At 44.6% G+C, this 12,733-nt stretch overlaps 1 protein-coding gene across 13 annotated transcripts in view; it reads right to left on the bottom strand.

Moving 5' to 3' along the window:
• Positions 1-12,733, bottom strand: part of ZMYM3 (zinc finger MYM-type containing 3) — a 677,821-nt gene that overhangs the window by 107,225 nt on the left and 557,863 nt on the right. For all 13 annotated transcript variants that reach the window (XM_033945153.1, XM_033945158.1, XM_033945160.1 and 10 more), the window contains 4 exons: positions 3,307-3,410; positions 2,887-3,055; positions 2,453-2,604; positions 2,169-2,283 (listed from right to left, as the gene is read on the bottom strand). In XM_033945153.1, the coding sequence (XP_033801044.1) occupies positions 2,169-2,283; positions 2,453-2,604; positions 2,887-3,055; positions 3,307-3,410 (540 nt within the window). The remainder of the gene's footprint in view (positions 1-2,168; positions 2,284-2,452; positions 2,605-2,886; positions 3,056-3,306; positions 3,411-12,733) is intronic.

Below are 12,733 nucleotides of genomic sequence, written 5' to 3'. Positions count from 1 at the left end.
TGTTAGGAGAAGAAGACTACTGTAATCACCCCAAAGTTGCCTATATCCTGAGAGGAATACATTCTTAAGCACACTGAATGAGAAGGGAGAGATGATTGTTTTTGGCCTTTTGATGGTTGCTGCCTCAGAGCCTTCTGCAGCAAACACTTGTGGCTGGAACATGCGCTCAACATCTTCACTGTTGCTGCCTTGGAAAGGCTAAGAGTGAGGGAACAGAGATGCAGAGACTCAAAGATATCCTCCATGAGCCCTTTGGGACATATACTCGGTTTGCTCTTGGTAAGGAGGGACCCATTCATACTTCCGGAGGCTGTTATAGGGGAAACACCCTCCAGGGATTCAAGACAAAGTTAGACAAGTTCCTTCTGAACCAGAACGTACGCAGGTAAGGCTAGTCTCAGTTAGGGCACTGGTCTTTGACCTAAGGGCTGCCGCATGAGCGGACTGCTGGGCACGATGGACCACTGATCTGACCCAGCAGCTGCAATTCTTATATTCAATGAGGTCTACTGAATCAGAACTTTATATCTAGGAGCACAATCAAATACAGAAATACATTACCTAAGTAGGCGGTGGAATCTGTCACTGAAAGCTTTTATGAGCAATTGAAGACAAACAGTATTTAACGTGGCATAAGTAAAGTAGATAGAGATTGGAAAAGGAGAAATGGACAAACTATCTTCAAGCCTTATACTATGATTCTGTGAAATAAAGTATATTCTGACTTATCCAATGGCCTGTTAGTCTATCACACTGTTCACTCATACTCAGATCAATCATTAGCACAGCTTATTTAAACTCAATTCCACAGATCATATTTATCTTTGTATTTCTATTCCACTCCATTCAAAGTTCTAGGCGGATTTCAAAGGACACTCAAAGTAATAATTTGACAGTGATGTTTACAGTGATCAATGTGATTGATGTGGTTGAAATGAGGACACAAACAGTGATTGTTTGACAATGAACAATCGGTAATGCTTTCAGTAATAGAAAAGAGGATATTTACAGTGTCAATTTTCTAAAGACCATGGGGCAATCGATGGTGCTTAGGGGACAGATATTCACTACCGTAAACACCACATCTGTGTGCCTTAGAGCAGTGTTCTTCAACCAGAACCGGGTCAGCAGCATATAGCATGCAAGAGCCGCTGTGCCCTGTCCCGGCTAACAAGTGCAACTGGCGTTGAAGATAAGGAGCAACGAAGCCGGAAGGAAGACGGACACGTGCTTTGGCTTCGGCAGAGGCTGAACGGCCCTGAACAAGTAAGGGAGAGAAGGGGGGAAGCGTATTTGGACATGGGAGGGGCATGAATTTGGGGCAAAGGTTGGAAGGCAGGGAGGGGGACACACAAATTTGGGACACAAAAGGAAGGGAGGAGGCATAAACTTGGGACACAATGGAGGGAATAGAAAGGGAGAATTGTTGGGCATGAGTGTGTAAGTGAGAGGAAATGATGATGCACATGGGGAATGGAAGAAAGAGGAAAATTGTTGGGCATAGAGAGGAGTGAGGAAGAGATACATGGGGAAGAGAAGGATGAGAGGGAGAGATGTTGGATATGGTCGTGGAGAGGGAACAGAGGGACAGATTGAAGGGGATGCAAGGGGGAGGAATGTTGGACATAGTGATAGAGGGCGAGGTGTGGCATGGTGCTGGAGAGGGGTGATAGAAGGAGAAATGTTGGGCATGGGGCTGGTGGGCAATAGTGAAAAATGCTGAACATGATCGGTGAATGAGAGAAGGAAAAATGTTGGATATGGCAGTAGAGGGAGTGGGAGAGATGCACCATGGATCGTTCTCTCTCTCTCTTTCCCCACTCCTTATACACGGGATGGAGACGGGGACTGAGTTCACGGGGATGGGACCAAGCTGCGGGGATGGGGCGGAAACAGGTTTTTAAAATTTCAGTCTTAGTAGTTTGCTGGTCCACAAAATAATTCTTTTATTTCCACCAGTCTCTAGGTGTAAAAAGGTTGAAGAACACTGCCTTAGAGTATAACATTCAGGGCATTTATGAGGAAGTGCTCATTTTCCCTGCAGTAAAACATACACTGTGGGCACTTAGTACAGCCAAACAGGCATATGAGTAACATGACAACTTCTGTAACCAATTTAAACAGGCATGAAATCAAAGTGAAAGATAGGCAAGGATCAATCTTCTTACTGTTTGGTAAGGTTGTTGGTTGCCAGCCAGCTAGGATCTTGTTCAGCTCTTGGACAAAAGTCAGGTAGCAAAGGTCAGTAAAAATATTCACCATCCGGTTATTTTCCAAAAGGAACTGTACAGAACAAGTACAAAGCAAAGAACCATCAGTCTGCAAAAAAAAACGAACAGAAATAGAAACCCCTGCTACATATATTCCCAAAGAACCAGGATCTCTTTATATGCTGCCCTATCCCAGGCTCAGTCCTTCCCTGTAGCTCTGAAACTTTCCCACAATCACTCACCTGCTGAATTCCCAGGCAGAGGTAATAAATACTATCAGGATCATAATGCTCCCCATTCGGACGTGTTATCTCTTTCACGAACTGTGCCAAGCCATAATTGAGTTCTGCTGCTGTACATACAAGGATATCTTCCTTAACCTGCATCGGCTTTGCTGGAGACAGCAAAAAGGAAATAGGAGAGAATTAACTCTGTGCCCTCGAAGCAAGGGGGAGCTATAATGAGAGGTGGCTGAAACACAAAGTTTACTCTGCTTCAGAGTCTAGACAAGCTGTTTCAAGTCCCTACCTTCGTAGAAGCTGAAAATGAGGAGTCTCTGTGAGATAAGGTGAGACCAAAGGGAGAATGAAAGTAGAGCTTCTCCCTTTTGAATAACTACTATTTCATGTTCACGTCAGTTTCTACCTGTCTGTGATGTGTCAGAACAGTTACTTACGTCCAAAGCGTAGTTCATCAAATTTGGTAGTCTCCCCACTTGAGTATTTTGTCTGTACCCAGGATTTCCAAGCATTGATACCGTAAGAGTAATTCAGGCCCTGGCAACTTGGCTGGATGCTCAGGGAGTCTCGGGAGCAGCTTTCTGAAATAATCAGACGCTTGTTACCCTGAATAGAACCAAAAGGTCAAAGATGAGAAAATCAAAGGAATTTTGAGAGTGACACATAGGGTGGGTTAAAGCATGAGTAGTGGAGGTTTAGACGGACAAATTGGATACACATGCCAGGGACAAAGGAATTGTCTTCTTAACCTTGGAATTAGGATTCTCAAATTTGAAAGGTGCTATACAATCTACATGTAATATGAAATAAGGTTCTTTTCCATTCTAGGGTTATTTATCAGCTCAGTACAAATTTACCTTTCTGAGGGTTCGTGGCATCTCCTGTTCTGTGGAAACATCATCTGGTCCAACTAAGCCACAGTCAAAGAGGAAATCCACACTAGGATTAATATCCAGGGGATCTGAAACCATAAGTGAAGGATAAATTAGGTTCTTACCTGCTAATTTTCTTTCTTTTAGTCTCTCTAGACTGGCACAGTTCACTGATGGGTAATAGCTCACCATGACCAGCAAGTGGAGACTGAGACAAACTTTTGCCTGTAGAATAAGTGGGTTGTGCATTCCCCATTACACTCAGTCTGCTGAATAGCCAAGCAGAACTAAGAAATTAACAACTGTGAACTAAAATAGTAATAACACACCAAACAAGAAGCAACCACTTAACATAAGGAAATACTGTTGGAAATTTAATACGATAAGGACCTTCATAAACATCCCCACAGCTCCGAACACCACATCCCGAAGCGCCTGAACATCCACATGGTAGTGCCACACAAAGGAATGAAGACCAAACTGCCACTTTACACATATCAACCAGAGGCACCAGGGAAGACTCAGCCCAAAAGGCTGCCTGACCCCGAGTAGAATGAGCTTTGAGAAATTCTGGAACAGGCTTCTGCTGAAGGAGATATGCGGAAGCAACCATCTCCTTGATCCAGCATGCTATAATAGCCTTGGAAGCACTGTCCCCCTTACGAGGACCCGCTAAGAGGACAAAAAGACGATCCGATTCCTGAAACTCCTGGGTCTGCTGAACATAAGAGCAAAGGACCTGACAGACATCCAACTTGCACAACTGCCTCTGTTCCAAAGAGCCTTCCTGACTACCTAAGACCGGGAGGACCACGGACTGGTTGACATGAAAAGGCGAGACTACCTTTGGCAGAAAAGAAGGAACTGGCTGCAGCACGACACGCTCCCTAGAAAACTCGAGGAAGGGAGGCCTACAAGAAAAAACCTGCAGCTCGGAAATATGTCTCACAGAAGTAATAGCCACCGGAAAGATAGCCTTGAGTAAGATCCTTTAACACCATCAGCAGGAGCCCAGAGGCTTAAAAGGAGGGTGCACAAGCATGGACAGTACCAGAATGAGATCCTAGGCTGGAACAACTTAGCCGCCTGCAAAAACTGAACTACATCCGGAGAGGAGGTCAAATGCCACCTATGCAGCAAACTGCAAAACATAGATAAAGTTGCAAGCTGTACCCAGAAGGAAGACCAGGAAAGGCCCCTGTCCAGGCCATCCCGCAAGAACTCCAAGATGTGAAGCAAAGAACACCACTCCTTAAAGATACACCAAACTCGCACATAAGCCCAAGAAGTGGAAAGTGGGAGTGTGTGGTGTAGTGGTTAGAGCTACAACCTTGGCACCCAGAGGTTGTGGGTTCAAATCCTGCACTGTTCCTTGTGACCCTGGGCAAGTCATTTAATCCCCATTGCCCCAGGTACCATAAGAACATAAGAACTGCCATCTCCGGATCAGACCCATGGTCCATCGAGTCCGGCGATCCGCACACGCGGAGGCCCAGTCAGGTATACACCTGATGTAGTTTTAGTCACCCATATCCCTCTATGCCTCTCGTAAGGAGATGTGCATCTAATTTGCCTTTGAATCCTAGCACAGTGGATTCCTTAATAACCTCCTTTGGGAGAGCATTCCAGGCGTCTACCACTCGCTGCGTAAAACAGTACTTCCTGACATTTGTCCTGGACTTGTCCCCCCTTAGCTTCAAACCATGTCCTCTTGTCCGTGTCGCGTTGGACAATGTAAATAATTTATTTTCCTGCTCTATTTTATCGATGCCTTTCAGCATAAGACAGAGTGGAAGCCTGCAAGGACAGTTAGGGAATAATGCTTGAGTACCTGAATAATTTGTAATCTGCAAAGAATTGTAGGATATATGGAATATAAATAATAATAATAAAAAAAGTCTCCGGGAACCCAAGAGGGTGGACATCACATTATCTGAATAGGCGTTCCCTTTCAAGAGCCAAGCTGTAACAAAAAAGGGACCTGGATCGAACATTGGAATAGGCCCTGCATCAGAAGGTCAGACAAGAGGGGCAGCAGAAGAGGATCTGTCACTAGAAGATGAACCAGATCTGCAAACCATGGGCGCCTGGGCCGGTATCGTTTTGGTGCTCTTGTCAGCTATTTTAGTTTAATCTCTCCTCCGCACAAGATTTTACTAGCGGCTCTAATCATTTTGTGCTTGAGTAAGTACTGGCATGATTTCAGACTCATGTTTCACGAGTGATCTCACGATCAGTTTTATACATTACATTTTATATTTTCTATTATTACATGTTATGTCAGTTTCATTCTACAACCGTAAAGGGAGATAACTAATTTAAATCTGTGATGAAAATCTCCAAACACGTTGAACAATCACAGCTCTTATATAAATTATTAATTGTTAAAATTTATCAGTAACTATAGAAGTGAAAGTAAAAATGCTCAGACCACATAACCCATAATTTAGTGATGACTGGAGAGGGGGGGGGACTGGGTCAGAACCGGTGCTGAAGAGGACCGATCAGGGGTGGACATGGGGAGCAAACCCCCCCCCCCAAATACCCAAGACCCCCAGAGAAGAAACCTGACCCCCAGCTGCCTGAAGATAAGCCTTGCACAAGGCTAGTACAAAATCTGGGGAAAAACCCACTGGCGGCACATCAGGACTTCCTGCCAAAGCAGGGGACCTGGCAGAAACATACCCCTGTTCTTTAAAATAAAGGGGGGAAGGTCACCTGAGGCTTTAGACAAAACGGAGGAGCTTCCCGCCAAAACCGGCGCAAAACTCATAGAGAAAAACTCCCCCGAGGCCTGCAGCGGCAAAGAGGCCTGATCCACCCCAGCCGCTATCTCCCTGCCCATCGGCAGCTGGGGAAATCCCCATGTGGGCGGTGGAGAAAGCCTGGGCTTTCCCACTGCCTGCTGCCGGTGCACGAGGTACAGTGGTGCCTCACACAACGAACTTAATTCGTTCCAGGAGCAAGTTTGTTATGCGAAAAGTTCGTTATGTGAAACGCGTTTTCCCATAACAATACATGTAAAAAAAAATAATTCGTTCTGTAGCATAAAATATGCTAAGATGACATAAAAAAAGATAAATTTATCTTGTTAGAGCTGTTAGCATGATATAGAGGGGATATATGTGAAGGGGAGGGGAGACAGGGGTTTTGTTGATCCTTGCTGTGTATTATAATCACCCCCCACATACTCCCCAGTACCTTTTTTAATTCCTCCCATCTTTCCCAGCCAGTGGCGTACAGGCCAGAAGCGCAGAGATCAGGAGCAATTCCTCTGCACGCCTGTGTGGGCCCATGCCGATCTCCGAATGGCTGCAGTTAGTTCTTGTGAGTCCCGCGAGAGCTGGCTGCAGTTAGTTCTTGTGAGTCCCGCGAGAGCTGACTGCAGCCATTCAGAGATCAGCGCAGGCCCAGGCAGTAGCACAGAAGGCTTGCTCTTGATCTCTGCGCTTCTGGCTGGGAAATTTGCTAGACCACCACGAGTGAGCGGGTGAGATTAAAATTGCAGCAGTGGTGGCTTTTTAAAAAAAATATGTGGCGGCGGGGGGAGGTTTAAAAATATGCGGTGGCGGCGGTGGGAGGTTTAAAAATATGCGGTGGCGGCGGGGGGAGGTTTAAAAATATGCGGTGGCGGCGGGGGGAGGTTTAAAAATATGCGGTGGCGGCGGCAGGGGGGTTTAAAATATGTAGCGCCGAGAGAGGGCAGTTAAGGATGCAGCTCAGGTGACTTCGTTGTGTGAAACGAAGTTCGTTGTGGGAAGCAAGACCTGAAGTTTGTTGTGCGCAGCGTTCGCTGTGCGAGGCGTCCGTTATGCGAGGCACCACTGTACTTGCGAAGGGGAATCCTGCTTGCCAGCACCCAAAGCCAAGGATTCCCCTTTGCGGTGGCCTGCACACCACATGCACAGGCCAGCCAAAGCTACCTCACATCTGGAGCACAATGAACACTTTTTTCCTTTAAAAGTGTTCATTGCACAATACTGCTACTAAGCTAAAAAGTAAAGTGCCGGTTAGCAATTGAAGTCAATTAAGGGCAATTGAAAGCTTCCCTTCAAACCGGCACAGCCTCAGGATTTGTTGGGGGAGGGGATGTTCAATTCAATTAATTGGAACAGACCCCATATGGCTCTCAAAGCTACTGTATTTTTCACTCTATAAGATGCACCTGACCATAAGACGCACCCGCCTGTAGAGGAGGAAAAACCAAGGAAAAAACATTTCTGAACCAAATGTGCTCTGTACCCTGTCCCCCTCTGGTAGTCTAGTGGTAGGCCGGGACAGGGTACAGGGCACGTCTAATAATGGGCGTGTCTAATGGTAGGCACGTGTAGTGGCAGCCAGTCAGCCAGCCCCAAGGCAGCTCCCTCCCCCGTACCTTTTTTTCAATCCCAGCTCCCAGTGCACTTTCCGTGCTCTTGCCTCGGTTCCCCTGCTTTCTTCTGGGACTCACGAAGACTGACGGCAGCTATTCGGAATGCACCGCAGGACCAGGCAGACATGCAAAAAGCATGTGCCTGCCTCATGCACCGCTGTGCCGCTACTGGAAGAGAGCAGGGGTACCGAGGCAGGAGCGCAGAAAGTGCACTGGGAGCCGGAATGGAAAAAAAGGCACGGGTTTATAAAAAAAAAAAAAAAAAATTTGCTCCTTAAGACACACTCTTATTTCCACTCCCTTTTTGGGGGTGGAAAAAGTGTGTCTTATGGAGCGAAAAATATGGTATATGCCTTACCGGTATACAGCTGAGGCACCTCTAAACCCCCAAAAAAATTTGTGGGGAGGTGGGGGAAATGGGGGGAAGGGACTCAAGCAGTCGAGTGTGACACCCCCAAGGTCAGATGGACCCACAAAAATGTCCCCCAAGCTCAATCCGGCACCAGATGGGACAAGAAGGCCTAAACAAAATCCAACAGGCCTACACTAAACCAGGGAAGACTGCACAAGCTTACCAACCCTACCTTCTGGAGACTGAAAACAGACTGAGTGTACTGGGGAATGCACAACCCACTTGTACTATAGCCAAAAGTTTATGTCTCAGTCTCCACCTGCTGGTCATGGTGAGCTATTACCCATCAGTGAACTGTGCTGGTCTGGAGAGACGCTAAAAGAATACAGGCTTAGATCTAGCAAAGTTTGTACTGCACAGAGGCTTCTTGTTGACTCAAAACACACAGAGGGTGCAAGTAGCAACTCAGATGACAGGCTACTTGCAGCGCAGTAAGAAGCAACCTGCAAAGTCTAAGGGTGTCATTTATGAAGCTGTTTAGTGCAGGTCGTAATGGCTAACTGCCCCAAAGACCATAGAGATTTAAAAGGCTTCAGGGCTGTTGCTGCACAACATTGCAAAAAGAGTGGGGGAAGGTGTAAATTATCTATGGTATTAATTTCTGTTATCTGTGAAAAAAATATTTCAGTTCATATGAAATAGATTTGGAGGGGCATTTCCAATACGAGATCTAAATTCGAGTTTGGACATATTGTGGAACATGCGCAAACTCCAGTACCAAACATGCCCATTTTCAAAAGTGCAAAACTATCCTGTTTTTTTTTTTTTAAATGGATGTTTTTGTGCTGTGTGTCCAAAGAAAAATGCACAGAACAAGCTATGGGGATGTAGGGGAGGGCAACCTGGCCACAAAAACATACCAGCAGAGCAATTTAGGAGGCACTGCAGTTTACAGGTATTTTATGGTGAGCCCTCCAAAATCCACCCACCCTTATGCCTACACCTACAGTGGGATTAAGATGGCTCACAAATAGCAGGTATAGAAGGGGGGGTCAGTGACTACTGGGTGAATGGGGTGGGGGGTCATGCTTATATCCCTCTAGTGATCTGGTCAGTTTCGGGACCTTTTTGGCACTTATTCGTTGTTAAAACAGGTCTAGCCCCAGACGACCAAACTGTGCCCTAGACGTATTCTTATGTCCAAAAAGGCAAAAACACAACAACATAATAAATGCCATACCGAAGGTCCATCAAGCACAGCATCCTGTTTCCAACAGTGGTCAACCCAGGTCACAAGTACCTGGCAAGATCCCAAGGAGTAAAACAGATTCTCTGCTGCCTATCCTAGGAATAAGCAGTGGATTTCCCAAAGCCATCTCAATAATGACTTCTTTTTTAGGAAATTATCCAAAACTTTTTTAAACCCCACTAAGCTAACTGATTTCACTACATTCTCCAGCAACGAATTTCAGAGTTTGAAAAAATATTTTCTCCAGATTGTTTAAAATCTATTACTTAGTAGCTTCATCGCATGTCTCCTAGTCCTAGTATTTTTAGAAAGAGTGAACAAGCGATTCACATCTCCCCTTTCCACTCCACTCATTTTTATAGACCTCTATCATATCACCCCTGAGCCGTCTCTTCTCCAAGCTGAAGAGACCCAGCCGCTTTAGAATCTCCTCGTAGGGAATTCGACCTATCCCCTTTATCATTTTTGTTGCCCTTCTCTAACTTTTCTAATTCAGCTATATCTTTTTTTGAGATATGGTGACCAGAACTGTACACAGTATTCGAGGTGCTGCCTTACTATAGAGCGATACAAGGATATTATAACATTTTCATCTTGGTTTTCCATTCCTTTCCTGATAATTCCTAACATTCTATTTACTTTCATAGCCGCTGCCGCACATTGAACTGAGGGTATCAACATATCCTCAACAATGACACCTAGATCTTTTTCCTGGGCAGTGACTCCTAACACAGAACCCAGCATCCCATAGCTATAGTTCAGGTGTTAAGGTTAGTCTTGGGGTAGTTTTGGGCCTATAGGCTATAGGAAAGTTAGGTTAAACTTGGGCTTTGCTACACAGTTGATCAGACCAGGCTTGAACTGAATTTTTTAAAGAGAATTAATAATAATAATTTTATTTTTATATACCGCCATACCAAAAGTTCTAGGCGGTTCACAACAGTCAAGACTAATACATACAATACAGATGAATACATCAATTAGAATATATCTAATGAATCGGCGAGATTAAATGCATACAGTATAAGTAAAATACAGCAATTTAAAATAGAATAAAAAGGTAATTAAATTGAAAAACAGGATACATTAAGATACCAGCCTGTCGAATAATTGTGTCTTAATCTGTTTTCTAAAATCAAGATAAGAGGAAGCTTTTAACAATTTTTGCAAGTCATGTATTCAATTTAGCGGCCTAAAATGAGAAGGTTCTCTCGAAAAACCTCTTATAATGACAAGATTTCATAGAGGGATATGCAAACAGATGAACTCTTCGTGTATTCTTATTAGTATAACTCAGGGTAAAATGAGGAGTAAGATAACCTGGTAACATACCATAAGCTACTTTATAACAAATGCATGCAAACTTAAACAAGACTCTGGATTCGAACGGCAACCAATGGAGTTTTGATAGAAAGGGGTAATATGCTCCCATTTTTTTTAAACCAAAAATGAGGCGAATCGCAGTATCTGAACCACTCTCAATTTTTTGATAATTTTCTTGTAGGCACCCAAATATATAATGTTACAGTAGTCGAGAATACTTAAAATAGAGGACTGAACTAATAGGCGAAAAGAGGCTTCATCAACATACTTCTTGATGGTATGAAGTTTCCAAAGCACCTAGATACATTTCTTAAATGTTAAATCAGTACATTTTTCCAATGTAAGATGTTTATCCAAAGTTACTCCTAATATTTTTATGGATTGTTCAATATTGTAATCCAGCCCCATTCACATTTATCATTGTTTCTTTAATCTTGTCATTGGGGGTTGCTAAGAAAAATTTAGTTTTTTTCCATATTTAATTTCAATTTGAAAGCAGCCATCCAAAGTTCAATCTGGTTTAAAATAGTTGATAATAAATTTGTAAACTCAGATGACAAACAAATTAGCGGAATGACTATAGTAATGTCTGCATAAATATAGAATTTAAACTTTAAGCTCTGTAACAAATTTCCCAAAGAAATAAGATAAATGTTGAACAAAGTGGGGGGACAAAGGGGAGCCCTGAGGAACCCCACAGGGGTTTTTCCAACGGTAGGACAGAATGTCGTCCTTAAACACCTGATAGGATCTTTTACTCAGGAATCTATGAAAACAATTCAAAACACTTCCCGAGATTCCAATGGATTCCAAACAGTCCAGAAGAATAATGTGGTCAACCAGATCGAAAGCACTACTCAGATCAAGTTGCAAAATCATTGCACTTCTACCTTGACTGAATAGTGAATATAAATAATCTAACAGAGAGGCCATAACTGTTTCGGAACTAAAACCTGACCGAAAACCAGATTGATCATCATGCAAGATGTTATACTTCTCCAGATAAGTGGTTAGTTCAGCGTTTACCACCCCCTCCAATAATTTAATAGCCAGGGGGATGCTAGCAATAGGTCTAAAATTAGATGCAATATTAGATGGTTCTTTAATATTTTTTCTAATTGGTGTAATCACAATTTGACCTTGTTCCTCTGGAAACTTTCCTATGGATAATAAAAAATGAACAAAAAAATAAAAACTATACAAGCAGAATACCAATCAAATAATATATGTCACCAAAAGGTATTCACTCAATATATCCCTTTATCTGAGACTAGTCCTATATAATAAAATGCTAGCTGCACATGCACACTCCTATCTGCGTGTTCCGTGATCAGTAGGTCTGTGTCCGCAGGAGTGCGCATGTGCGCCTAGCTGTGACAGTACCTGGCAGAGAATCTGGACGCGGGCCTCCCTGCTCTTCAACTCCTCCAGGCAGTGGCAGACCAAACAGGACCGTTCCCCTTTCGCAAACGGCGACCGCCGAGGGAGTCCGCACCACCCGTCGTGGCCTCCCCCGAGGTGAGGCCGAGCTGCCTACTGACCTCTCTGAACTGCAGCGCGGACACGATGCATGCCTCCGAAGCACAGGTACAGGCCATGCCGGTGCGACAGGCACGTATAGGTCTGTCTCTGCAGCAGCTTCAGCGCCGAGGTCAGAACCATGGCACGCCAGGCATGTCCCTGCCTCCCCCGCCGCCGGGCTCGGACTCCTGGGGGCCTGTGGCGCGAGCCGATCACGGGACCCCGGCCGGTGCTGAGGCCCCACATCCCCGCTTCTGCCCGACATGGTGCCGCCCGACCCGGACAGCTTCCCACGAGGAAATAACAAAACGGCCCTACACTCACAGACCCGCGAGCAGGGTTGCCATGGAAACCCAGACGGCATAACAAAAATGATGCAGTCACAAGGGTCAGTGAGAGGGGATCAGGAGCGACATGCACAGCAGGGGCTTAGAGGGCAAGAGAGATGCAGTTGGAGAGACTGAGGAAGGGACTGTTCAGATAAAGAACTGAGACTGAAGAAGGAATAAAAATTAAAAAATAAAAATAAAAAAAAGGAAGAGACACCTACAGGGAAACACAGGATCAGGAGCATACAGAGAAAACAGAAGTTTGC

Source organism: Geotrypetes seraphini, chromosome 5 (genome assembly GCF_902459505.1).
Source record: "Geotrypetes seraphini chromosome 5, aGeoSer1.1, whole genome shotgun sequence".
Lineage (NCBI taxonomy): Eukaryota > Metazoa > Chordata > Amphibia > Gymnophiona > Dermophiidae > Geotrypetes > Geotrypetes seraphini.
The sequence above is the reverse complement of the archived record's forward strand: the minus strand, read 5'-3'. Positions and strand labels throughout refer to the sequence as shown.